The 27,992-nt window shown below is 39.6% G+C and overlaps 1 protein-coding gene across 1 annotated transcript in view; it reads left to right on the forward strand.

Moving 5' to 3' along the window:
• Positions 1-27,992, forward strand: part of Galc (galactosylceramidase) — a 57,809-nt gene that overhangs the window by 18,497 nt on the left and 11,320 nt on the right. Inside the window, exons 8-12 of the mRNA XM_052185292.1 lie at positions 9,032-9,187; positions 11,418-11,542; positions 12,791-12,918; positions 24,697-24,786; positions 26,968-27,054. Of these exons, the coding sequence (XP_052041252.1) occupies positions 9,032-9,187; positions 11,418-11,542; positions 12,791-12,918; positions 24,697-24,786; positions 26,968-27,054 (586 nt within the window). The remainder of the gene's footprint in view (positions 1-9,031; positions 9,188-11,417; positions 11,543-12,790; positions 12,919-24,696; positions 24,787-26,967; positions 27,055-27,992) is intronic.

Consider the following 27,992-nt stretch of genomic DNA (forward strand, 5'->3'; position numbering starts at 1 on the left):
CTAAAAATTTCATAAATTCGTTGTTTTTAATTGCTGAGTAGTATTCCATTGTGTAAATATACCACATTTTCTGTATCCATTCCTCCATTGAGGGACATCTGGGTTCTTTCCAGCTTCTGGCTATTATAAATAAGGCTGCTATGAACATAGTGGAACATGTGTCCTTATTACATGCCAGGGAATCCTCTGGGTATATGCCCAGGAGTGGTATAACAGGGTCCTCCAGAAGTATCATGCCCAGTTTTCTGAGGAACTGCTAGACTGATTTCCAGAGCGGTTGTACCAGTTTGCAATTCCACCAGCATTGGAGGAGTGTTCCTCTTTCTCCACATCCTTGCCAACACCTGCTGTCTCCTGAGTTTTTAATCTTAGCCATTCTGACTGGTGTGAGGTGAAATCTCAGGTTTGTTATTAATTTGCATTTCCCTAATGATTAATGATATTGAACATTTCTTAAGGTGCTTCTCAGCCATTCGAAATTCTTCAGGTGAAAATTCTTTGTTTAGCTCTGTACCCCATTTTTTAATAGGGTTATTTGGCTCTCTGGAGTCTACCTTCTTGAGTTTTTTGTATATATTGGTTATTAGCCCTTTGTTGGATGTATGGTTGGCGATCTTTTCTCAATTTGTTGGTTGCCCTTTTGTCCAATTGACAGTGCCCTTTGCCTAACAGAAATTTTGTAATTTTATGAGATCCCATTTGTCAATTCTTGATCTTAGAGCATAAGCTATTGGTGTTCTGTTCAGGAAATTTTCCCCTGTGCTCATGTGCTTGAGGCTTTTCTCCACTTTCCTTTCTATTAGTTTCAGTGTGTCAGGTTTTATGTGGAGGTCCTTGGTCCACTTGGAATTGAGCTTATTACAAGGACATAAGAATGGATCGATTTTCTTTCTTCTGTTCAACTTCCAGGTGAACCAGTATCATTTGTTGAAAAGACTATCTTTTTTTCCACTGGATGGTTTTAGCTCCTTTGTTGAAGATCAAGTGACTATAGGTGTGTGGGTTCATTTCTGGGTCTTCAATTCTATTCCATTGGTCCACTTGTCTGTCACTGTACCAATACCATGCAATTTTTAACACTATTGCTCTGTAGTATTGCATGAGGTCTGGGATACTGATTCCCCCAGAAGTTCTTTTACTGTTGAGAATAGTTTTAGCTATCCTGGGTTTTTTGTTATTCCAGATGAATTTGAGAATTGCTCTTTCTAACTCTATGAAGAACTGAGTTGGGATTTTGATGGGGATTGCATTGAATCTGTATATTGCTTTTGTCAAGATGGCTATTTTTACTATGTTAATCCTGTCAATCCACGAGCATGGAAGATTTTTCCATTTTCTGAGGTCTTCTTCAATTTCCTTCTTCGGAGACCTGAAGTTCTTCTCCTACTGATCTTTCACTTGTTTGGTTAGAGTCACACCAAGATACTTTATATTGTTTGTTGCTATTATGAAAGGTGTCATTTCTCTACTTTCTTTCTCAGTCTGCTTATCCTTTGAGTATAGGAAGGCTACTGATTTGCTTGAGTTGATTTTATAACCAGCCACTTTGCTGAAGTTGTTTATCAGCTGTAGGAGTTCTCTGGTGGAATTTTTTGGGTCACTTAAGTATACTATCATATCATCTGCAAATAGTGATAGTTTGACTTCTTCCTTTCCAATTTGTATCCCTTTGACCTCCTTATGTTGTCGAATTGCTCTAGCTAGAACTTCAAGTACTATATTGAAAAGATATGGAGAGAGGGGCAGCCTTGTCTAGTCCCTGATTTTAGTGGGATTGCTTCAAGTTTCTCTCCGTTTAGTTTGATGTTGGCTACTGGTTTGCTGTATACTGCTTTTACTATGTTTAGGTATGGGCCTTGAATTCCTGTTCTTTCCAAGACTTTTAGCATGAAAGGATGCTGAATTTTGTCAAATACCTTTTCAGCATCTAATGAAATGACCATGTGGTTTTTTTTTCTTTGAGTTTGTTTATGTAGTGGATTGCATTGATGGATTTCTGTATATTGAACCATTCCTGCATCCCTGAGATGAAGCCTACTTGATCATGGTGAATGATTATTTTGATGTGTTCTTGTATTTGGTTGGCAATAACTTTATTGAGTATTTTTGCATCTATATTCACTAGGGAAATTGGTCTGAAGTTCTCTTTCTTTGTTGGATCTTTGTGTGGTTTTGGTATCAGTGTAATTGTGGCTTCATAGAATGAGTTGGGTAGGTTTCTATTTTGTGGAATAGTTTAAAGAGTATTGGTGTTAGGTCTTCTTTGAAGGTCTGATAGAATTCTGCACTAAAACCATCTGGTTCCGATTTGATTGGAAGACTTTCAGTGACCACTTCTATTTCTTTAGGGGTTGTGGGACTGTTTAGATGATCTGTTTGATTCTGATTTAATTTTGGTATTTGGTATCTGTCTAGGAAATTGTCTAGAAATCCTCCAGACTCTCCAGTTGTGTTGAGTATAGGTTTTTGTAGTAGGATCTGATGATTTTTTGAATTGATTAAGTTTCTGTTGTTATATCTCCCTTTTCATTTCTAATTTTGTTAATTTGGATACTGTCTCTGTGCCCTCTGATTAGTCTGGCTAAGGATTTATCTATCTTGTTGATTTTTTCAAAGAACCAGCTCCTGGTTTTGTTGATTCTTTGTATGGTTCTCTTTGTTTCTACTTGATTGGCTTCAGCCTGTCTTCTATTCCTCTTGGGTGAATTAGCTTCTTTTTGTTCCAGGGCTTTAAGGTGTGCTGTTAAGCTGCTAGCATATGATCTCTCCAGTTTCTTTTTGGAGGCACTCAGGGCTATGAGTTTTCCTCTTAGCACTGCTTTCATTGTGTCCCAAAGATTTGGGTATGTTGTGCCTTCATTTTCATTAAATTCTAAAAAGTCTTTGATTTCTTTCTTTATTTCTTCTTTGGCCAAGGTGTCATTGAGTAGAGTATTATTCAGCCTCCATGTGTATGTGGGCTTTCTGTTGTTTTTGTTGCTATTGAAGACCACTCTTATTCCATAGTGATCTGATAGGAGGCATGGGATTATTTTGATCTTATATCTGTTGAGGTCTGTCTTGTGACCAATTATATGGTTGATTTTGGAGAAGGGACCATGAGGTGCTGAGAAAAAGGTATATTCTTTTGCTTTAGGGTGAAATGTTCTATATATATCTGTTAAATCTAATTGGTCCAAAGCTTCAATTAGTTTTACTGTGTTCCTGTTTAGTTTCTGTTTTCCTGATCGGTCCATTGAGGAGAGTGGAGTGTTGAAGTCACTCACAATTATTGTTAGGTGCAATGTGTGCTTTGAGCTTTAATAAAGTTTCTTTTACGAATGAGGGTGCCTTTGCATTTGGAGCATAGATGTTCAGAATTGAGAGTTGTTCTTGGTGGATTTTTCCTTTGACCAGTAAGAAGTGTCCTTCTGTGTCTCTTTTGATGAATTTAGGTTGAATGTCAATTTTATCTGATATTAGAAATGCTACTCCGGCTTGTTCCTGAGACTATTTGCTTGTAAAATTGTTTTCTAGCCTTTTACTCTGAGGTAATTTTTGTCTTTGACACTGAGGTGTTTCCTGTATGCAGCAAAATGTAGGGTCCTGTTTACGTATCTAGTCGGTTAGTCTATGTCTTTTTATTGGGGAATTGAGTTCATTGATGTTAAGAGATATTAAGGAATAGTTATTATTACTTCCTGTTATTTTTGATGTTATTTTTATGTTTGAGTGGTTATCTTCTTTTGTGTTTGATGTAAGGTTCCTATCTTGCTTTTTCCAGGGTGTAGTTTCCCTCCTTGTATTGGCGTTTTCCACCTATTATCCGTTGTAGGACTGGGTTTATGGAAAGATATTGTTGAAATTTGGTTTTATCATGGAATATCTTGGTTTCTCCATCTATGGTGATTGAAAGTTTGTTTGGGTATAGTAGTCTTGGCAGGCATTTGTGTTCTCTTGGAGTCTGCATGTGATCTGCCCAGGATCTTCTAGCTTTCATGGTCTCTGGTGAGAAGTCTGGTGTAATTCTGATAGGTCTTCCTTTATATGTTACTTGCCCTTTTCCCCTTACTGCCTTTAATATTCTTTCTTTGTTTAGTACATTTGGGGTTTTGATTATTATGTGACAGGAGGTATTTCTGTTCTGGTCCAGTCTGTTTGGAGTTCTGTAGGCTTCCTGTATGTTCATGGGCATCTCTCTCTTTAGGTTAGGGAAGTTTTCTTCCGTAATTTTGTTGAAGATATTTTTGGCCCTGTAAGTTGTAAATCTTCACTCTCATCTATACCTATAATCCTTAGGTTTGGTCTTCTCATTGTGTCCTGGATTTCCTAGATGTTTTGGGTTACAAGCTTTTTGCATTTTGCATTTTCTTTGACTATTGAAGTCAATGCTTTCTATGGTATCTTTGGCCTCTGAGATCCTTTCCTCTATCTCTTGTATTCTGTTGTTGATGCTTGCATCTATGACTCCTGAATTCTTTCCAAGGTTTTCTATCTCCAGAGATGTCTTACTTTGTGATTTCTTAGTTGTTTTACTTCTGTTTTTAGATCCTGGATGGCTTTGCTCAGTTTCTTCACTTGTTTGTTTGTGTTTTCCTGTAATTCTTTAAGAGATTTTTGTGTTTCCTCTTTCATGATTTCTGCCTGTTGACCCAAGTTCTCCTGTATTTCTTTAAGTGATTTTTGCATTTCCTCTTTATTGGCTTCTATCTGTTGACCCATATTCTCCTGATTTCTTTAAATAATCTTTGTGTTTCCCTTGTAAGGGCTTCTACCTTTTGATTCATTTTCTCCTGTATTTAAGAGATTTATTTTTATCCTTCTTCTGTTCCTCTAACAGCATCAGGACCAGTGATTTTAAATCCAAATCTTGTTTTTCTTGTGTGTTGTGGTATCCAGGGCTTGCTTTTGTTGGAGAATTGGGTTCGGATGCTGCCATATTGCCTTGACTTCTGTTGGTAACGTTCCTAAGTTTGCCTTTTGCCATCTGGTTATCTCTGGCATTAGTTGGTCCTGTTGTCACTGTCTGGTGTTTGAACCTCCTGTAAGCCTGTAAGGCTATTTCTGCTCCTCTGGGTGACTGGGTTTCCCCTGGCATATATTACTGATGGGCTACCCTACTCTTGGGTGTCGTTGGAGCCCTGGTGTGCTTTTCCCAAAGCAATGTTATACTCAGGTTTGTCTCTGTGTATCTGGAGCTCCCTGTCCTGTCTGTCTGGGAGCAAAGATGGTGGCGGGGAGCCCCTCCAAGTGCCGATTACTCTGCAGGGCAAACGACCCACAACAGGGCTGGCACACAGATGACCCACAGAGCTGCCCAGCTCTTGGGCGCAGGCAGAAGCCTGGCAGTCTGTGTCCCAAGTGATGTTAAACTTGGGATATCTCTGTGTACCTGGAGCTGCCTGTCCTGTCCGTCTGGGAGTGAAGATGGTGGCAGGGAGCCCATCCCTGTGGTTGGAAACCTTTCTACACATTTACATCAAAATGTAGCTACTAATTTGACCTCTAACTCCAGCAAACAATTTGCCTATTTAAGATTATTAAGATGGCATTTTTCATGTTGGAGAGTATCATTTCCTGTGCTGAACATTTAGATATTTATCAAGGAGGGAAACAAAGCTGTTCTCATCTTTTTATCATAGCTTTACCAGAAAGAAATAAATCCTGGAAAAGGATGTTCTGTCTTTAAGGTTTGCAAATCAGTCAGACATGTGCACCATCAGTAAACAAGGGGAACATGTCTCTTTAATGTCATCTCTGAACTTTGGATGAATATATAATGTATATATGTGAGCCTTTTGATCACATATATACATTAACTTGTTATACTTTATGAACTGGTGCACACCTTTAGCCCCTGAATTCAGAAGGCAGAAGCAAGCAGATCTCAAGATTTCAACAAGCTGTTTGGACAAATGCAGTTGGCTGCGTAGGATGTTGGTTTTGGTTGGTCACTAACAAATCCCAGATAAGGAGGAAAGACCTTTATTGGGGGTTTTCTTCTTTGTTGTTTTCTCTGGCCCAAGGCTGATCTCAAATGATCCTTCTGACTTCAGCCAAGCATGTGATTGCAGGCTTGAGTTGCTACATCTATCTGTTATCTCATGATGACAACTGCAGACAGTCCTCCCTCTGTCAGAGTGACCTAGCATGCTTAGTTGGGTTTCGGTTGCTGTGATGAAAACACCACCACCAGAAACCAAGTTGGGGTGGAAAGGGTTTATTTGGCTTGTATTTCTAGATCATAATTCATCATTGAAGGAAGCCAGGACAGGAACTGAAGCAGGGCTGGACCCTGGAGGCAGAGCTGCTGCAGAGGCCATGGAGAAGTGTTGCTCTAGCTTGATTCCTCTTGCTTGCTCAGCCTGCCTTCTCCTAGAGCCCAGGGCCACCTGGCTGGGCATGGAAGCACTCACAGTGGGCTGAGCTTTCCCCTGATCAGTCACTAATTAAGAAAATGCCCTACACCCAGCTCTTATGGAAGCATATTTTCAGTTAAGGTTTTCTCCTTTCAGGTAATTCTAGTTTGTGTTGAGTTGACAAATATAGCCAGCGAGTACAGAATGCTTACCCTAGTTAAGCTATTTGGTGACTTTGTTTCAGTTTGGTTTGCGTGAATTTTTAAATTCTTTCTCTATGGTTATTTGGATTTTCTAGGTTTTGGTCTTCTGGGATAGTCATTCATTGGCTCCTGCTGCTGTAGGAAAGGCGAACCTCCTGGAACCATTCACGTTGCCTGTGGCATGCACTGTAGCTGTAGAGTTCAGTTGTGTAGTCACTGTACCTCCTGGGATTTCTGCTGAGCCCCACTGCCCCTTTCCTTTCACTGCCCCTTTCAGCACTGCCTTTGTGCGCTTTCCCTCAGTGTAAATGTGGTTGTCTAATTTAGTTTGCATTCTGTTTTTGGCATCCCATTCTCATATAAACCTCTGCCATTCCCACAGAGATTGTTTGCTGCCTGCTGCTGACCTTGATAAGGCCACCAGTCACGTGTGTCTGGGGAGCACTGCAAAGGCGGCTAGTCTAACTTAGGTGTGTCAGAAGTGTGAAATACAGACTGGTATTTGTAAGTTAATTTTCAAAACCAAAAAACAGCCTTTACCATTTTTTTTATATTGATTAAATGTTGAGTGATAATTTGGATATACCAGATTGAATTTAATAATCCAAAATATATAAGCAGAGTTCAAAGAGAAATATATGGGATATGTTTATGATAAGAGAAAGAGTTCAGATTATAAAATTTCAGAATGTAGAAATGTTTTGGAAGATGTGGATCCTTATAAAGACAGAGTTAAAATTTACTTCTATTATGACCTAAAAATCAGTGATTGCATAGCAAATATTTCTAGGATTCTCTTCCTTTAAAACATAGAGACATGCGTGTATATCATCAGATACGTCAGACAAGCCAGGTTTCATGATTCATGCTAGCACTGAGGAGGCTGGGGTGAGGGTGTCTTGAGTGTGAGGCCAGCCTGGGATTCCATAGTATGTGTCAGGCTACCTTGTGTAACAGAAGGAGACCTAGTCTTAGAAAACAAACAAACAAACAAACAGCAAAAGGTAGATCAGACATATTATTTCCTGAAAGCCAACTAAAACTTTCCTGATTTTAATATATTAACAATGACTACCTGACTGAAGTGACAGACTGGACACTATGGACACAGTTAAGGGATGTGTAAGAATTAAATGTAAAAATATCTTAGAAGTATAGGTTTGCAGTCATTAGTAATTTGAATATTAGCAGTTTGATATTTTTGAGTTTGGCAAAATAGGTAAGTTCATTAATTTCTAGAAGGAGCTAGAATGTTCTCGGATGCTTGCAGTGTTGACCTGCGGTGGTGACTGGTTGCCTGGCTCAGCTCTTTGGAGCACTATGAACCTTCCTGCTAGAGCTTCAGTGTTCCAGTGCTTCTGGTGGTGCTCTCTGCTGTGTGGTCAGTCCTCCCTGATGCTCATCTCATGTCTTGATTGATACAAACAACTCCCAGTCAGGGCTAAAATGACCATGATTAAAATGATATTGATTCAGAGGTCTTTATAGTCATTCATCCGATGTTCTGCTACTCCAAGAAAGTACAGATGTTAGAATTGTGATATAACAAGTCTCTTTTGTTCTCAATTTTTCTGTGAATAATTAAACTGGAAAGTTTGTACTCTTATTCCTGAAGTTCGTGAATGCAGTCTTATTGAATTACCATCTAGTTTCTAATTTACACTTACTATCTTAGTAGTGTTGATTCATGTAATCAATAGTGTCTACAGTTGTTATTAGAGCAGTATTTTATTCTTGCAACAATCAGTATATATGTAGACCTCTCCTGATTGACTCTGTTCACATGCTAGAATGACAGGAGTTGATTTTCTGGGACAGATTCTCAATCACTACCCTTTGGCTGTCTTGACAAAGTGTCTAGATATTGCTACCTAGCCCGTTCAGGGCTAAAACCCCATGGCTTTGAGACAGTACCTTACTTTTCTTAGTGTAGTTCATTCTTCTCACACAAGAATTAATGATACACTGATATCTATGGGGCTTTTGTGGATTTGTTTAAGTGCTCTGCCTTGAAGTAGATGTGAAGATTTCTGTCTGAAGAGGGCAGGGATGTAGGAGCCCTTCTGTGAAGAGCAGTTGCTTCTTCACAGACAGTGAGGTGGCCTGACACACCTCGTTTGGTCTCCTGGCTGTTACCTCCCTTCCAAAGCATCCTAGCTTCCCCTGGAAAGGCGGAATCTTTTCTGTAACCTTGTTTTCCACTTGAAGTGGCCCCTTTGACTTTCACCAGTCACCTCACTTGCATCCATTTGTGGGCTTTGAGATAGTGTGATTGCAGGCTTCTGCTGGTGTGTGTTTGCTGTCGTTTGTAGAGTGCCTACAGATGGAACCGTGGGAGGCCATGCCTTTTTTCCGTCTCTCGACTGTCTTCTCAAAGCCGCTTTTTTTTTTTTAAACAACAGACCTGGGCAAAGAGCTGTATTTCAGTTCACCCGTCTACTTTATGGCAGTGTGGTGCTTCTGACTTCGCCACCGTGTCCTTTCTCCTAGAGCTCACTATCCTGGAACCCACACAGTGTGGAACGCAAAGATGTCTGGGAAGAAGCTTTGGTCGTCTGAAGATTTTAGCACTGTCAACAGTAATGTTGGCGCAGGCTGTTGGGGTCGCATACTGAACCAGAATTACATCAATGGCAATATGACCGCGTAAGTTGGGTTTATTGGGGTGCAGTTTACTCAGGCAGTACAATGGTTTTTGATAATTTACATATATTTTAAGTTACTTTGCTATATTATATCATATTTTAATACGTGTCTCTAAAAGGTAAGACTATTTCCTCACATGACCATATCATTTTTATAAATATGAGCTTATAAATATTTCTAATTCTCAGCCTTTATTCATATTATTAAATGTCATTTGTAACGAAAGATATAACATATCTCCTTGCATTGTATTTAGCAGTTTGGTCCCAAAGTCTTTTTTAATGTAGAATTGTTACCCACCCTTCTTTCATAACTACCTTTAAAATAAAACAAAACCAAAAAAACAAAACCGAAAAAACAAAACCGAAAAAACAAACAAACAATCACAAAAGCTAGGGCTGTAGCCTTTAGTTGGTACGACTTGACTGTTCGACTCTCTTAACTTTATATTCAACTCTTAACAAAACAAAGTTAATAAAAAACAACACAACCCCTTTTGTTATTAAAGGGGATACTTCCTAAATTATTTGATGACAGCTTAGGAGTAAATTAGATGCAAAATTAGCCTTATAATTATGAGTCAAATAAAAACAACCCAGTGTGCACACTTTTGTGGTGGCTTGTTTGGTGTTAAGATAATGCATGTTCGTTTCAGACAACTCAGAAAATGAAGGTACATACAAAGAGTGAGACAAAGCTGCCTGTAATCTTTCCATTTCAAAACAACGGACCTTAAAACATTCTCCTGTTTTTATATACTTTTAAATATGAAATTGACACCTTAGCATATGGTCTGTTGAGTAAGTTGCTTTTTATTTAACAGTGTGTTATGACTTTTTTCTCTTACATTAAGTGTATTTTTACTTCATGCCTTTTCCCTGTTTTTTTGTTTTTTGTTTTTGTCTTATTTTTGTTTGTTTGTTTTTTGAGGCAGGGTCTTCCTATTATTGCTCAGGCTAGCCTTGACCTCTTCCCCAGTACTAAAGTTATAGACATGCACCACCACATCCAGATACTATCAGACATCCGTATTCTGTCACATAAAGAAGTATTTCCTAACTTTGTCCTGTTGTAAGAAGTCCTGCAGTACTTGTTATTCTGATGTGTAGGCAGCTGCTCACACTTCCAGGGCCCTGAAACTTGTACATCTGGTCAGTACTCATGGCATTCTGATGAGGCCCAAGTTTGGGAAACACCAGTGTACTAAATAGAGGATGCCGTGCATGTGTGGCCCAGATCAGGAGACCGCTTACAACGCCCATTGTTCGTGTGTCTCTGTGTGTGCTTAACCAGCACTTTACAATCAGGTAATGAGAAGGGTTGGATTTCCTGAGAGTGCCAGAGTCGCTTTGTTGTTGGGAGAAACTTTGGTCAGGGAGGAGAAAATCTCTGTGTGAGTGCTGTTTGTTTTAAGCTCAATGGAAAACAGCCAGATATAAAAACTTAGGTTTTGTGCTTGAATTTTCTGAAAGCTGTATGGCCCCAACTCTGCTCCTGGAATTCATGTGTGTAAATTATTAGTGTCTATCACCTGAAAAGAGGCCTAAAGCCAGAGCAGCAAGCTGATCCGGTCAGTACCTCAGCAGAAGCAGAAATAAGAGGCTAGAGTTGTATCAATGTCTTTCATCCTCTCAGCCACTCACTGATTCAGAACAATCATCCTCCTGTCCACAGGTGAGGGACCAGGGTCAGAGGGGCTTAGCTCAGGGAGTCTTGATGTGAACCCAGACAGTCTGACTCTAACAGTTCTTGTCTTAAAACTGCAGCGCTCCCAAGTCAAGTTCATCAACTCTATGTGAAATTGGGGTATTAGGAAAAGCTGCCACTGGGAGAGCAGTTCTAGAAAAGGCTTTTGCTTGTACTTGTTTTAAACTTTTAACATGCCAAGCGTGATTCATCTTTTGGCTTTATCACTACTAAACAGAATTCGTGTGTGTGTGTGTGTGTGTGTGTGTGTGTGTGTGTGTGTGTGAGAGAGAGAGAGAGAGAGAGAGAGAGAGAGAGAGACTTTTAATTCTCTGATTAACTGTTAAAGTGTTTGGAAGAACACTGAACTGGATTTTTAAAAATTGGAGTGAACTGAGACAACATGTATTTTGTTTGGTGTACTTAAAAGTTAATGTTCATTTACTTAAATGTAATTATGAAGAGTACTCTTTCTTCAGTCTAATTTATGATTTTGATACATAGTATTTTGGTGTTTTTTTTCTTTTCTTATCAAATGCTTTAGCACAATTGCTTGGAATTTGGTGGCTAGTTACTATGAAGAATTGCCTTATGGACGAAGTGGATTGATGACAGCCCAGGAGCCCTGGAGTGGGCATTATGTAGTAGCCTCTCCCATCTGGGTGTCAGGTAAGGGTGTCTAGATTCTATCTGTTTCTCCACAAATTCTTTTTAAGAGACAAACCAGAAAGCACCAAAGGAGGATATACACTGTCTGTGCTTAAAGTGTGTGACTATTTTAAGTGAACTCTGCCAATGTTTTATACTATTATTTTGGGTAACCTGATTGCTTTCTGTATTTTGTACTTTATTATTCTAAGACTAGGCCATTAAAAAAGGGGGTAAGAGGGAAAGGCAAGCAGCCCAGAGACTGAGGATGTCTAGTGATGGAGACAGAGGTGATCGCTCAAGTATGTGATCCCACATCATGGTATTAGTGATGGAATGAATGTGCTTATACTTTATTCAGCTCAGTGTGTCTAGAAGTTTTGGGATTATTCTCTTATGTCAGTTCTATTTTCTTGATTGTACTAAAGTAAGTGTATAATATTACTAGTAAAGTTATAATCATTAATTAATCAAAAGAAATACATGTATTATTATGTATAACCATATTAATAGCTAATAACCCTATAAATAAGATTGACTAACCAAACTTTAAAATCTTAGTAAGATACTTAACATTGTTTTGCTTCAAAATTATATCATCATCTTTCATTAAAACCAATTTCTTCAAAAGAAGATAATTCTAAGTCTACTTGTTTTAATTAGATTTGTGTTATTCTCAGATTTGTAATCATGGCATTACTCTAAATTCCTTAAGTAACTCTTCAAAATAGTGGAGAAGTTAAGTAAGACTTCTGTGTTGGTTGGATATCCTCTTGGTTGTTAGAGTTGTTCTACTCAGTGAAGTAAAACTCTTCTAATTTTGTGACTTTGGGAAGTTGGGAAATATATTTACATATATACTTAGAAATAAATTTGAGACCATAAAGTAGTTCTGCAGTACATTTATTAGCTTAATTTTTTTTATTTAATGACTTTCTTTGATCTTTTATGATAGACTAAGTGATACGTGGCAGGGTTGGGGAGATGAATGGAGTAAGTGAGAAAGGGTTGTGACCAGTCATTTCATTTTGCACTTTGGGAAAATAAATGTATAATTAATACTCTTGTATTCCCAGAGTGGTAAAAATTAAATTCATTTTACTTTTTCAGCTTTTCAGCTGAAATATTTAAAAATGGAAGCATAAACTTGGTAGATACTTTCTTAAAATAGACTACGGCTGGCTGTTTAGGATCTATCAGACTCAAATTGGTAAACAACTGTTTTCTTTTAACATTGTCTCATTAACATCCTTTTCTTCTTTTTTGTAGCTCATACAACTCAGTTTACTCAACCAGGCTGGTATTACCTGAAGACAGTTGGCCATCTTGAGAAAGGAGGAAGTTATGTAGCTCTGACTGATGGCTTGGGAAACCTCACCATCATCATTGAAACTATGGTAATTGTCCATTGTTGAGGCTCAATTAGTGGGCATCTCATACTTCACCAGAACTTTGTCCTTAGACAGAAGGATATTGTGTTCTTCTGGGCATAGGAGGGCGTGTCTCCAACAGTCTTATGACTGCCTCCCTGGAAGAAAGGTTGGAGAAGGCTGGTGGTTACCTCCCTCCTGTTTCAAGACATCTTTCTTTTCTTTTTTTTTTTTTTTTTGGTCTATAGATACATATTTTTTCTTTTTTTTATTTTCTATATTCTTTGTTTATATTCCAAAAGCTTTCCCCTTTCCCAGCCCCCCCCCCCCATATGTCCCATAAGTCCTCTTCTCCCCATCCATTCTCCTATCTTTCCCCCTCCCTTTTCCCCCTCCCTTTTCTCTATCCTGGTACTCCCCTACAATGCTGGATCAAGCCTTTCCAGGATTAGGGCCCTCTTCTTCCTTCTTCATAGGAATCATTTGATATGCTAATTGTATCTTCAGTGTTCAGAGCTTCAGGGCTAATTAATATCCACTTATCAATGATTGCATTTCATGTGTTTCTTTTGTGATTGCGTTACCTTGCTTAGGATGATATTTTCCAGTTCCAGCCATTTGTCTAAAAAATTCATGAATTCATTGTTTTTAATTGCTGAATAGTACTCCATTGTGTATATATACCACATTTTCTGTATCCATTCCTCCATTGAGGGATATTTGGGTTCTTTCCAGCTTCTGGCTATTATAAATAAGGCTGCTATAAACATAGTGGGGCATGTGTCCTTATTGCATGCTGGGGAATCCTTTGGGTATATGCCCAGGAGAGGTATAGCAGGGTCCTCTGGAAGTGTCATGTCCAGTTTTCTTAGGAACCGCCAGATTGATTTCCAGAGTGGTTGTACCATCTTATAATCCCACCAGCAGTGAAGGAGTGTTCCTCTTTCTCCACATCCTCACTAATACCTGCTGTCTCCTGAGTTTTTAACCTTAGCTATTCTGACTGGTGTGAGGTGAAATCTCAGGGTTGTTTTGATTTGCATTTCCCTAATGACTAATGATGTTGAGCATTTCTTAAGGCGCTTCTTGGCCATCCGAATTTCTTCAGGTGAAAATTCTTTGTTTAAATCTGTACCCCATTTTTAATAGGGGTATTTGGCTCCATGGGGTCTAACTTCTTGAGTTCTTTGTATATATTGGATATTAGCCCTCTATCGGATGTAGGTGCAGATCTTTTCCTAATTTGTTGGTTGCCGTTTCTTCCTTTTGACAGTGTCCTTTGCAGAAACTTTCTAATTTTATGAGATCCCATTTGTCAATTCTTGATCTTAGAGCATAAGCTACTGGTGTTCTGTTCAGGAACTTTTCTCCTATGCCCATGTCCTCAAGGGTTTTCCCCAGTTTCTTTTCTATTAGTTTCAGTGTGTCAAGTTTTATGTGGAGGTCCTTGATCCATTTGGAGTTGAGCTCAGTGTTGAGGTTTTGTCTAAGCTCCACCCCACACCTACCTGGCAATAGCCAGATATACCCCGCCCCAGAGATCTGGCCCACTATAAGAGGGGCTACTTGTTCCTCCTCTCCCTCTTTGCTCTCTGCTCTCCCACACTCTCTCACCTCTCTGCCCCTGGGGCTCTTCCCCCCCCCCCCCACGTGGTCATGGCCGGCCTCCACTCTCTCTATTCTCTCTCTCTCTCTCTCTCTCTCTCTCTCTCTCTCTCTCTCTACCTCTCTCTCTACCTCTCTCTACCACTAACTCCCATCCCCTACTCTGAATAAACTCTATTCTATTCCATGTCTGTGTGTGTGTGGTCCCTCAGGGGCAGAGGTGCCCAGGCAAGGGCCCGCCTGGACACCTTCCCCCACGCCGCCTAGCCACACTCACCTAACCCTCTATACTCCCCCCTTTTAAGCCCTTTCATCCTGGTGCTGAAAGTCCTTTCAAAGACATCTTTCTTTTTAAAGATATTGGTGTAAAGTAATGGACTGGTTCTTCTGACCAGCCCTATGCTCCCAGAATAAGACTCAGACTCAAACTATATTTATAAATACCTTGGCCATATTGCAAGGCTTTTCTCTTATTAGATTATAACTTAAATGATCTCATTTACTCTAATCTGCATTCTGCCATGTGGCTGGTTACCTGTGCTTAGGTGCCATGTGTCCATCTCATCACACCTTCCTAGGAGGATCTCCTGCTTGGCTCTGTCCCAGAATTCTTCCTACCCATAGGATGTCCCACCTTCTAATCTGCCCTTTTCTATAGGCCATAGATTTTTTTTTTAATTGACAGGTGATAGATCCATATAACACACATGATATTTTCTCTATAATATACTGGGATAACTGGCGAACATGTGTCAGTTCCTGTGTGTTTGTAACTAGGAATGGGGCTGCCAAGTTAAACAGTAACTAGTGTGAATGACTGCCAGTTGCCAGTACTGTTTCTCCTTGCGACCAGCAGTCATAAGGCTTCCAGTATCACCTCATTGACTCCACCATTTCTTTACTTGTAGTCATTCTCTAGGGTGTGAGGTGGTGTCGTTACCATTTGATTTTTTACCTTTCCTATTGACTAACGATGCCAGTTATGTTTTTATATACTTTTTGGCTATCTGTAGACTAGAAAAATGTCTATTTAAATCTTCACTGCCCATTTAAGAGTATTCGTAGTGTTCTTCTTGAGTTGTAAGAGTTTTTCATAGAATGTATGTAAAAGCTCCTCAGAAGACACATGTGGCTGTAGTGTATAGTTTCTGTTACCCTTCTTTAGCTCTGGGCAGACTGCACTACCAGCCATCATTGCCCTGGTTCTCTTGGGTCTGTGGATGAAAGCCGTACACAGTTAGCTTACCTTTAACATGTGTTTTAGCTCAGTGGTTGGGCACTGTTAAGCCTCTCGGCTAAAGTGCCCTTACCTTCACTCCCAGCTCAACACCTCGAAGTCTGTCCTTAGCTTAGTTGCTCAGTGACCCTCCGTCCCAGCTCAACACCTCGAAATCTGCCTTCAGCTTAACTGTCTGGTTACCTTCTCCTTGTTCAGCACCCTAGATCTGCCATCAGCTTAGGTGTCTCTAACCTCCCACCTGCTCACACAAATGATGTACGTCTATGGGGAGGGGAGAACTGATTTCTCAGAGAGCTGAGCCAAGGATCATGGCTCCCAAAGTGAACACTAAAGGAGAAACACAGCTACCTGCCAGAGAGAGCTTCAGCTGAGAGGCTGGGAGCTCCTGCTGTGCGGAGTGGCTGGGAGCTCCTGCTGTGCTGAAGGGCGACTGCCGCGTGCTGAATGCCAAGAGGGAGGCAGGGAGAGACAAAACAATGAAGCTGCCTGTCTCCAGCCAGCATGGTATCAAAGGACTGATTTTTAAATGTTATTTAACTGTTTTTAAGGATAGAAGGCAGTATAATAGTTAATGTTTAAGTGTTAAATATACAGATATTAAGCTCCACAGAAGAGAGAAGTTAGGAGAGAATAATACAATAAGCAAAAGGAAATTTAAATAAAGTAAAATACAGAAAAAAATACTGAGACATTCAGTCTTAAAAAATTAGATCAAAGGTAGTAGGAGGCCTACAGTAAAAATTTAGGCCTTAAGAATTATGGAAAGAGAGAGCCTAGGCTTATACAATAAACAAAAGAAAATTTAAGTTTACATTATATAGATAATTTAGGCCTTGACCTCATGAAGGTCAGGACAGGACAACAAAAACACTGTCTCTTTGGTTAATATTTGTTTAGATTGCTTTATTTGCTTTAAATTGTTTTAATTATCAAAATAAATGTGATTATGAGTTTGGTGGTTATATTAAATTCCTTTGGGAAGGAGGTCAAGCTAAATGTTTAATTTCTGGTTACTGGACCAAGGACATATTGTTTTCGGAGAGAGGCTCTGTGTTTTGACAGGAAAGGAGAGAGAGCTTTGGACCCCATACTGGTCATGTGGATCAGATATGACGGGGAGACCCCATAAAGAACTAAACAGGTTCAAAAAAAATCAAACAAGACAGATTCAACATGCTATCTTTCACATGACAAAAATAAGGACTTATTATAATTGGTTATTAATAAAATGAACTCATAAAAAAAGAAAGCTGTCTTTCACAGAATTTCAGCCTTAACTGATTTATACACTCTTCACAATCCATACAAACATCTTAATGATACTAAAATTTTGGTTGTGAGATTCATATATTACAAAGCTTACAGCTTTGGTGAGATTCATCCTCAGAGATGCTAACTGACCTGTTTGGCCCCCTGCTTCCATTTGGTGCCCAAAACAGCTTCAGGAATTGCCACTGACTTCAGATCATCTCGCCTCTTCCAACCTTTCAGACAGATCCTGTCAGAACTTTAGTCAAGCTAGAAACATTCCAAACATACAGAGACTAGATAACAGATGCTAAAGTCAACATTCTTCTTCTTCTTCTTCTTCTTCTTCTTCTTCTTCTTCTTCTTCTTCTTCTTCTTCTTCTTCTTCTTCTTCTTCTTCTTCTTCTTCTTCTTCTTCTTCTTTATATATTCTTTGTTGTTGTTTTTTGGTTTTTTCCAGATAGGGTTTCTCTGTGTAGCTCCGACTGTCTTGGAACTCACTCTGTAGACCAGGCTGGCCTCGAACTCAGAAATCCGCCTGCCTGCCTCTGCCTTCCAAGTGGTGGGTTTAAAGGTGTGCACCACCACTGCCCAGCAGATATATTCTTTATTTACATTTCAAATGATTTCCCCTTTCCTGGATCCCCAGTCCCTGAAAGTCCCAAAAATCCTCTTCCCTCCCCCTTTTCCTCAGTCAACCCCTTCCTGCTTCCCTGTCCTGGTATTCCCCTACACTGCTGCACTGAGCCTTTCTAGGACCAGGGGCCTCTTCTTCCTTCCTTCTTGGGTGGGCCTCATTTGATATGTGAATTGTTTCTTGGATGTTCCAAGATTCTGGGCTAATATCTGCTTATCAGTGAGTACATACCATGTGTGTTCTTTTGTGATTGGGTCACCTCACTCAGGATGACATTCGCCAGTTCTACCTATTTGCCTAAGAATTTCATGAATTCATTGTTTTTAATTGCTGAGTAGTATTCCATAGTGTAAATTTTCTGTATCCATTCCTCCATTGAGGGACATCTGGGTTCTTTCTAGCTTCTGGCTATTATAAATAGGACTACTATGAACAGAGTGGAATATGTGTTCTTATTACATACTAAAGCTAATGTTCTTAAGTCTACCCAGTTTTTCTAATTTTTCTACTCCTCCCCACTCCTTTAAAAAAATTTCTATCACCTCTATTCAACAAAAAAAAGTTACAGTCATTAGCCCAGTTCCCAGGGATTGTGTGTCTGGTAATGGTTATTTTACAAATTATGATGGATTGTCATTTTAAAAAATAATTTTAAAATGGTCATAATTTTAAATAGGGAAAATATATGAGATAGTTTACTAAATTTTATTCTTAAACAAAACATTATATAGCCATAATCTTACATTGATAAAATTCTTTATAATTGATACAAAATTAAAATTATAATTTCTTACACTGATATAAAAATGATATATTGATATAAAATTAAGGTTTTCATTGGTATAAATCTATTTATAATCAATAAATGTATCTATTGATACAAAATTTAAAATTAATTTTGTTACTCTTAGATAGACATTGTGCCTATACAGCTTATTTAAAAATAGAAGACTTTGACTCAGTCCTTCTATTAACTACTCTACAAACTGTTTAAGATGATTAAATAACACAAGTTAAGGGCCAGATAACAAACTTGTAGTTATGTTAGATTCCAATTTAATTATAATAAAATGTTTTCTGTTTACTCAAATAAAAAGGACTAAGAATAGTTAAGGTTTAACAGTTCAAAATACTTTACTTAGTCTTCAAAAACATGAAAAAAATCTACAAAATATGACATTTAATGCTATTTCATTATTAAAGATCTTTGACTATGAGATATATCTACTCCTGACAGCTTCCCCATTCCCTTTTAAAAATAAAGTCAAACATCTTTACCTCCAGGTGAGGCTACTTATTATGACAAGATAAATAAACACTGAACAAAAATTACTTATATCATTTACAGACAGTATTCTGTCCAAAAAAGACAAATAGAGGTGAGATAGTCCACTACTAAGTTCTATGTGAACAACTTCTTTTTTTGTTTTTAAAGCAGGGAAGTAGAAACTACGTGTTACACGTGGCTTTTGTATGTTTGCTCCCATCCTTATAGGGTAGGTCAGACTGATCGTGGGTTCATAATCCCACTGGCTCATCCTCCCAAATGCTGGAGAATATGCCCAACTTCTCTCTTTCATTTTAATGGCATTCTTTGAAGTAAAAAAAACTCTAAATTTGTGTCAAGTTCAGATTCAGGAATTTTTTTTCTACATGCTTAGTATCAGATATAAGAAACCATTAACTAATCCACGGTCATGAAGTACAGATGCTTATCTTTCTTTTTTTTTTTTTTTTGTAAGATTGTTGCTGTTTCAAGTCTTATATGTAAGTTTCTGATCCTGTTATTTCTTGAAGTGCTTGGCATTTTGTCTACTTCCTCCATTTGTGTGTATGCCTACATGCCAAGGTCCAGCCTTGGTGTCAGGAGTTGTGAGAAAGTGGGGAGGGGAGCAGTGCTGACTGAGTAACTTCTTGGAGTCAGTAGTGGATGCAGCTGCCAGTTCAGGTGTTTTCTCTCTGCCTGATCAGTCACCTCATTTTTCCTTCTTCCTTCTTTTGAAAGAGAACCTAAACCCACTCTTTTATTTACTAAAGCTACATCATCAAGGCTTTAACCATTGTTAATCATTAGAAATCCTTTAATTTATATAAATTCTAACAACCCCAGATCTTTAGTCCCATCCCCCACTTCCTTAAAACAGAAGCTAAACACAAAGCAAAAGCACATTTCCTTATAGTTTCTGCACAGCCTGCTCTTCACCTGTAGCTGGCACAGCTCTTGTGGTTTCCTGGTACAGCAGACAGCAATCTTTAGCAACTGTTTTCATGTAAGAACAGAAAGGGGACAGACTACTAAGGTTGAAATGATTTCTTACAAAGTTTTAAATTTTATGCATGTAGAGCAGCTAGCTCTCTCCAATATCTTTCTAGGCATTGTCGTCCCCAATAAAAAAAGTACTAACTTTTATATGCTTGTACATTATCTTTCAATTCTCTAATTTGTTTCCTTATCCTAGCAGTTCCATGGCCTCATGTCCAAAATTGACATCTCTGTAAATGTTAATTCACTAGCCCAAAGTCCTTTTCCGTTAAATCATACTCTCCTTTCCTTCTTCTTTTCCTATCCATGCCTTTTCTTCTTGATACCACTTTAGCTCTCTATTCTTGATGTTCCCAAGATCACCTTGGCTAATTAATGCAGCAGTCTTTGGGTACGCGTATCTCCTCACAATTCCAAGTTTGACCAAGTCATGAAATGAGAAATTTCTACAATGGGCCCTGTAGGTTTTTATGGCCTCTGTGGTTCTGTTTAGACCCTTTCTCATGGCCTTAAAGTCAAACAGGATGCCTGTTCCTCATTCTCCACATCCTTATGACCCCTCTATTCCTCATTCCAGAGAACTACCTCTGTTTCATTGATTATGAAGTGATTAGTTCTGAGTAATGGGGGCAGCGTATTCCTTAGAAAGAATGAAAGTAAAGCAAATGGAAAAGTCAGAAGATGAGCTTCAGGGCTACAGTAACCACCAGCACATGGGAGGTGGTGGTGGTGGTGGGGATCCATGACCTAGAGATGCTTCATGGGCAGGAACTGTGTCACACTGCCTGTTAAACAGCCATGCTTGACCCAACACCTAGCTGTTTTATACCTTGTTTTGAAAGGTCTAGTTTTCCACTTGGGTTATCTTTGCATATATACTGAAAAGCAACCGAGTTTTTTTTTATCATTGAGCTTTTGTGGTGCCCTTGCATCTTAATTACTGTACTTCTGAGTGAGGGGTTGGTGTGAGTTTCCTACCTTTGATCATTTTCAAGATTGGCTTTTTTTGGGTTCTTTGGACGTCAACATACTTATTGCAAGCAAACCTAAGATTGATGTTTTACTTACTCTGTATATAATGTTACCAGGGCTATTACCATTCTATCCTTCTAGACAACAAATGTGGGGTATCTTTCAGTGCGTTATGTTTTACTTAATTTCTCTATGATACTTAGTCATTTACTGTGGAAACCGTGTTTTTTTTTATTAATACTATACTATTCTTTTGGATAACCTCAAGGTTATTTTCAGTGTTTCATTTCTCATGTGTAGAAATGCTATTGATGTTTATATATCGATCTTGGCCTCACAACTGGCTCCTTCTGTGGGTTACTAGAGAAGTTTGTTTAGACGAGCATTCCCCCTTCAGGTAAAACCCGTTAGCCCTCCCTTTACTTTTGTTTGCCCAGTTGTCCTGCCCTGGAGCTGATCCAGAAGAAACCCTGTAGACTGTGTTTGTTAGCTGTGGAGTTTTGCCAGTATTTAAAGTTTAGGTTGAGGAGCTTGTCTTTTGTACTGAGAATGTTGGATCTTTTTATGCAGAGCTCTGGATGCCACTGAGCGTGCGCTGAGGCAGTGTTTGCCTTTCGTGTACCCTAACAGTGCACTGCATTGTGCTGACTGGTTTCTGTGTGTGGAACACCCAAGTTGAATCATTCTTCAATGGTAGACATTATTATTTGTATTTAATGTGGGATTTGACTTTCTAGATCCTTTAGAATTTTCTTTCCTTGTTTTGTCCTGCTTGATTTTGGTATCAGAGTAATTACGAGTCCCATGGAGTGATTTGGGAACATTTTTGGAGAATTTCTGAAGGTCTGATGTTCTTCAGCTGTTTGAGAGAATTCATGTTTGATGTCACCTGACCCCAGGATTTTCCTTCATAAGAGTTTCAGTTTAAGGGTCCTTTCACTTACTGTAGTCATGTGCTGCAACTTTTTTCAGAAGCTTTGGAATTTTGTGCATATCATTTTGACTTTCTGATCTGTGTGGTTGAACACAGAACCCCTCCTGCAGTCCCGCCCCTCCTGCAGTCCTGCCCTAGCTGTATAAGGCAGGCAGGGTGCGCCTCTTCCAGTCTCTTTAGTTACTGAGTCATGTTTCTGTTTCCTTGATTTTTCTGAAGGTTTACCTTTCTAAGGGAATAATGCTGTCTGGTTTGTTTTCTGTATTTCAGTATTTCACAGTGGTATTGTCATCATGTTTGTGCTATAGATTTGGGTTGCTCTTTTGAAAACTGTCTAGCTTCTTAAAGTAGAAGGCCAGGTTATTCTTTGGAAACACTTAAAAATATATAGGCATTAATAGCCTCCACTTCCTCTATATGTGGTACTTTAGTGTAGCTTATCTGCTTTAGGTTTTGTTTTAATATTTCAATCACAAAGTTTGTTTTTTATTGTCCTGCTTTCTTTCTCAACTTAATTGTTTTGTTGCAAGGTACTATTATATTTGTCTTTCTGTGAATTTTGCAACTATTGTTATTGATGCTTTATTTAATCTCATTCTGACTGGAGAGCATACTTCCTGGTGTTCCTCTGAGAGGACTGCAGTCATTGCTGGGCTGTGGCCCACACTGAGACTGCCCTGGAAGAATAGCTGCTTTGTTGCCTGCAGAATTCCAGGAGGCTGTCTCTCGGATCTGTGTTTGTGTTATTTTCTTGTTCTGCCTGAAAAATCTCAACAAGTAAAATCTTGTTTTACTTGCAAGAATCGTCTGCAACTACTGCAGAATCGTCTCTCTTCCTTCCCCTTGTTATGTTTCTTTTCTTTTTTTAAAAATTATTTTATTTTATTTACATTTGTAATGTTGCTCTCCTTCCTGGTCTCCCCACCCCTTTGCATCCGAGAGGGTGCTCCTCCACCCACCCATCTACCCACTCCCACCTCATCCTGTTAGGATTCCTCTTTCCTGGAAGCATTTTCAGAGGTTGTTTTTATTTCTGATATCTTAATGTATTGACTTCTGACATTAAACTTTCTCTGTTTATACTTTTCCTTTTGTTTTAAAACCAATTTTCTCTGCTACTATTTGTCATTGCCACTTTTCTGTGGGTATACTTTCACCTTTGCTTTCAGCCTGTTTTTTTCTTTTAACGTAACGCATGTCCCCTTTCAGTAGCACAGTCGGGCCTGGCTTTCCTTGGCCTTGCTGGCATTTTGGTTGGGCTGTTGCATGAGCATTGCTTTGCTGTGGTTTGGTTTCTCTTTGTCTCGTGATCCTTGTTTTCTACAATTCATGATTTTGTTTCTGTTTGGTGTTCCTCCTCTGCCATTTTCTTTGACATTGACTGAGTGTTTTCTGACACTGCTTTCTGTTCCTTTAATGATATTTCCATTACACTTTAAAGAGCCATATCTCAGCAATGGTTTCAGAATTTACCAGACATACCTTCCTGTCTCAGGACCATTTTAGGTTTAAACTGATTGGGTCTTGAGGCAATGAAGGAATGCTGTTCTTCTGCCTTTTTTTTTTTTTAAATAAAATTTCCCATTTTATTGCAGGTGCTACATCTCCAACAGAAAAATAACAGGATACTGTGAAATTATTACTTCATATATAATTTTTAAAACATCCATGAGAAGAAAAGAGAACAGTATATATTTATATCATCTGTTACATTTCTTTTATTTATGGTTAAGGTTCTTTAGATCTATTTCTATGTATTTAAGTTACCATTAAGGTCATTTCCTTATTCTAAACTTTGTTCAGGCCCACACAGTACACATTCATGAAAGTTATATTAGTATTTTATTTTTTAATTAATTTATTTTTACACTCTATATTTTATTCCCCACCCCCCACGACTGTCCACATCCTATGCCTTCACCTCATGCCCCTGTCTCCACGTGGATGTCCCATCCCCACCCCACCTGACCTCTAAACTCCCTGGGATCTCCAGTCTCTTGAGGGTTAGGTGCATCATCTCTGAATGAACACAGACCCAGCAGTCCTCTACTGTATGTGTGTTGGGGGCCTCATATCAGCTGATGTATGCTTCCTGGTTGGTGGTCCAGTGTCTGAGAGATCTCAGGGGTCCAGGTTAGTTGCGACTGCTGGTCCTCCTGCAAGGCTGCCCTTCTCCTCAGCTTCTTTCAGCTTTCCTCTAATTCAACAACAGGGTCAGCTGCTTCTGTCCATTGGTTGTGTGCAAATATCTAGCTGACTCTTTTAGCTGCTTGTTGGGTCTTCCAGAGTGCATGTTAGGTCCCTTTTTGTGAGTGTTCCATAGCCTCAGTAATAGTGTCAGGTCTTAGGGCCTCCTCTTGAGCTGGATCCTACTTTGGGCCTGTCCTTGGACCTTCTTTTCCTCAGGCTCCTCTCCATTTCCATCCCTGTAATTCTTTCAGATAGCAGTAATTGTGGGTCAGAGTTGTGACTGTGAGATGGCCCCCTCTCCCTCATTTGATGCTCTGTCTTCCTGCTGGAGGGGGGCTCTATAAATTCCCTCTTCCTATTGTTGGGCATTTCATCTAAGGTCTGTCCCTTTGAGTCCTGAGAGTCTCTCACCTCCCAGTCTCTGGTGCATTCTGGAGGGTCACCCCAACCTCCTATCTCCCAAGGTTGCCTGTTTCCATTCTTTCTGCTGGCCCTCAAGGTTTCAGTCCTTTTTTCTCACCCAATACCAGATCAGGTTCCCCTCCCCCACCACTCTCTCCCCCTCCCACCAATTTATTTTTTGTAAACTGAAGTAACTTCATATTTGTTATAAATGCTTGCCATTCCTGCTACTTTTCAGGCATTGATTATTCATGTTTTCCCCTCAGAATACCCTGTATATTGTTTGGATAACTTACATGACTCTTTCCCCTCAGAGTCGTCAACATTCTATGTGTATACGGCCATATCTACCATATTACAATGTCTCACGTCAGCTGGCTACCTTCACTCTCAAGGGATCTTTGGTAAGTACATGTGTTTAACTTTTATTTTGACTTCAAACTTTGTGTTAAGGTTGGAGAAATGGCTAGGTGGTTAGGGGAGCACTTGTTGCTTTCCCCGAGAAGTGGAGCTGGTTTCCTGCACCCTTGTCAGGTCGCTCACAGCTACAGATAACGATACCTACAGAGGATCTGGTGCCTTCTTCTGGCCTCATGCGAGCTTACAGAAACACAATTAATAAATAAAATACATCTTTAAATGTTATGAAAGTTTGTGTTCTATTATAGGTCATCAATTCTTATGTGTCATGTATTATAGAATTACCAAGAATTTGTGTATGAATTCTCACCTTCCTTGGTGCCTTGTATTTCCTGACTTCTTTTTAAAGACACGGTCTTGTGTAATCTAGGCAGCCTCATTTAACAATGGAGGTTAACTAGGAACTTCTGAGTATCCCATCTTTGCTGGGATTTCAGGCATGTGGTAGCATGTCTGCCGCAGGGAGTGTGGGGTAAGAAACCCGGGCTCTCTTGCTTGCTAGGCAAGCCCTCCACCAACCGAGGTCTCTTCTGACCTCCGTAATGAAATAGGACAGAAGCACATTCCTGACAGAGCTGTGTGGGGCTTGATTGTCCTTGGTGGGGTAGGCATAAGGTGCATGCAGTTTTCTTTTGCCTGTTTGTTGTTGTTGTTGTTGTTGTTGTTGTTGTTATTGTTTTTCAAAATAGGCTTTCTCTGTGTACCCCTGGCTGTTCTGGAACTCATCCTGTAGACCAGGCTGGCTTCTTAACTCCTAGATTGCCTGTGTTTGCCTCTGAATCAAAGGCATGCACTACCCCTTCCTGAGTCAACAAGCCCCCTCAGCACCAAGTGCCTCCCCTCCCATTTATCTAAAGCATGTGACAAAGACATCCAGAGACTGTTCAACTGTTAAGACCACCTAACTACACGTGCAAGCTGTAGTGACAACTCAGGAGCCCTAAGATGCTACGTGAAATCTTTTTTCCCAAGTTGTTAAAAATCTGTGGATGTGTTACTTTTGATGTGATTCCTTTGTGAATATGGAGATTTATCTTCTTTCATTATCTTTTGGAAGATGACTCTCTCTCTCTCTCTCTCTCTCTCTCTCTCTCTCTGTGTGTGTGTGTGTGTGTGTGTGTGTGTGTGTAAGTTTAGAATTATTCCCATACCCAGTGTGGCACTTATATAATTGCTGACTTAGTTGAAGTTATCCTGATTATATAATAATGGTAATTATTAAATATGAAAAACAATTTTTGATCTTTTAGAATGTTATTGGTATAAGAGCTTCAGTTCTGGGTTATTATCTGTCAACATATCAGATCAATATTCACTTAGCATCTTTGCAGTTATATATTCTTTGAAGAAAAAATATTAGAACATAATCTTTGAACAGGGTAAATTTTATCTGATGACAGTAACATTCAAGAAGGCAGAAAAAAACAGCTTAAGGTTTTATAATAATAAATAAAGACATTTTAAAGTGAGTAGTTCAATGTTTAGCAAGGTTTTACACAGGGCAAATGAGTGTTTTGAATCCAAGGTGCTAAGACCTGTTTTTCATCTTTGCTAGTGTTCTCAGGTGTTAATGCAGTGGGTTAATTAGTTGAGTTAAATGAGTAGAGATTTCTGGTCTACAGTGCTCTCCTCGGAAAACAGGCATGGCAGGTTTCTTCAGGGACCCTGTGCTCAGTCCTAGAAGAATGCGTGTTAGAAACAGGCACATCCCGAGCATACTTAGTTGAAGGTGGTAGTTTAATAAGGAACGGGAGTAGACTCAATCTGGGCCTACCTAGCACATGGTCGGAGAACACATGGTCAAAAGGTGAAGATGGCCAGGGTACTTCTGAGCATGCCCAGTTCAGTGCTGTAATGATTGAACTGATGCAGCGCGGTGTCCCCAGGGCTATGTCTGGTTTTCCTTATGTGTCTCTGAAGTGTCTTTAGTTGAAACAAAAACAGAACACGAGACTCAGGATGTGCATTAATGCAGGTGCTTGCTGCTGGTGTTCACAGGAAGTGAAAGATTTGCTTAAGCAATGTCTTCCTGTTTTCAGAAGCATTACTGGTTAGCCTAGAGGTGGTCCTTCCAGCAGCTGGAACAGTGGGCATGGCTTTCTTGAGGTATTAATATCAGGAACTGATGAGTCTCTCAAGTATGTTTCCTTGTGTTTTCTCCGCAGAGTGAAATACAAGAGCTACAGGTGTGGTATAGCAAGCTTGGAACACCACTGCAGAGACTTCATTTTAAACAACTGGATACTCTATGGGTAGTCTTAAAATTGATTTCTATGATTGGGGCATTACAACTGAAAAAGGGACAAATTTAATTAATAAATTAAAATGAAGTTGATTTTATGGCTACAGAACAGTAGAGATAAAAATGTATTCATATTTTTCTTAAATAGAAAATCTGATTAAGGTGTGAAAAAGGCTTTTATGTTCGTAGTCATGCCGTCCTTAGACGTTAGTTTATGTTGGTAGCTGTGCCACCATTGCCTGGCTGCCTCCTTTGGGACTGTCCTCTGCTCATCTGAGTCCCCATAGCAGTTGACTGTAGGCCGTCCTGCCCTCTGCGCGTTTCTCTTACTCTTCATTGTTCCTCCTTCTTTCTGCTACTTGTTTCCGTTTGGTCTCCATTATGCCTCCTTATTCAGAAGGCACCCCAGGTCTCAGCAGACTCCGTCTGAATCTCAGGGCCAGCCATCACAATGCTAGAGAGTGTGTTTCTAAAATACCTTAGGAATATATCAGCAACTTTCCCCAGAGGTACACATTCCCCACCTGAGCCCCCACCATTACTGTCCTGTCACATGACCCTCACTGACCTGCCATGTGACCCTCACTGTCCTATCTCATGACCTTCACTGTCCTGTCACATGACCCTCACTGACCTGCCATGTGACCCTCACTGTCCTGTCTCATGACCCTCACTGTCCTGTCACATGACCCTCACTGACCTGCCATGTGACCCTCACTGTCCTGCCTCATGACCTTCACTGTCCTGTCACATGACCCTCACTGACCTGTCACATGACTCTCACTGTCCTGTCACATGACCCTCACTGTCCTCTCATGAAGTAGAGAACAGAGTTCCTTTTCAGATGCTTATTTCAGTAGCTGGTGTTTCCTTACAGAGTAAACTTCTCAGTTTCCTTCATATCTGTGAAGATGTCACCTCATGTGTCAGTTTCTAGAAAGCCTTACT

The sequence above is a fragment of the Apodemus sylvaticus genome, chromosome 6, assembly GCF_947179515.1.
Source record: "Apodemus sylvaticus chromosome 6, mApoSyl1.1, whole genome shotgun sequence".
In the NCBI taxonomy this organism is placed as follows: Eukaryota; Metazoa; Chordata; class Mammalia; order Rodentia; family Muridae; genus Apodemus; species Apodemus sylvaticus.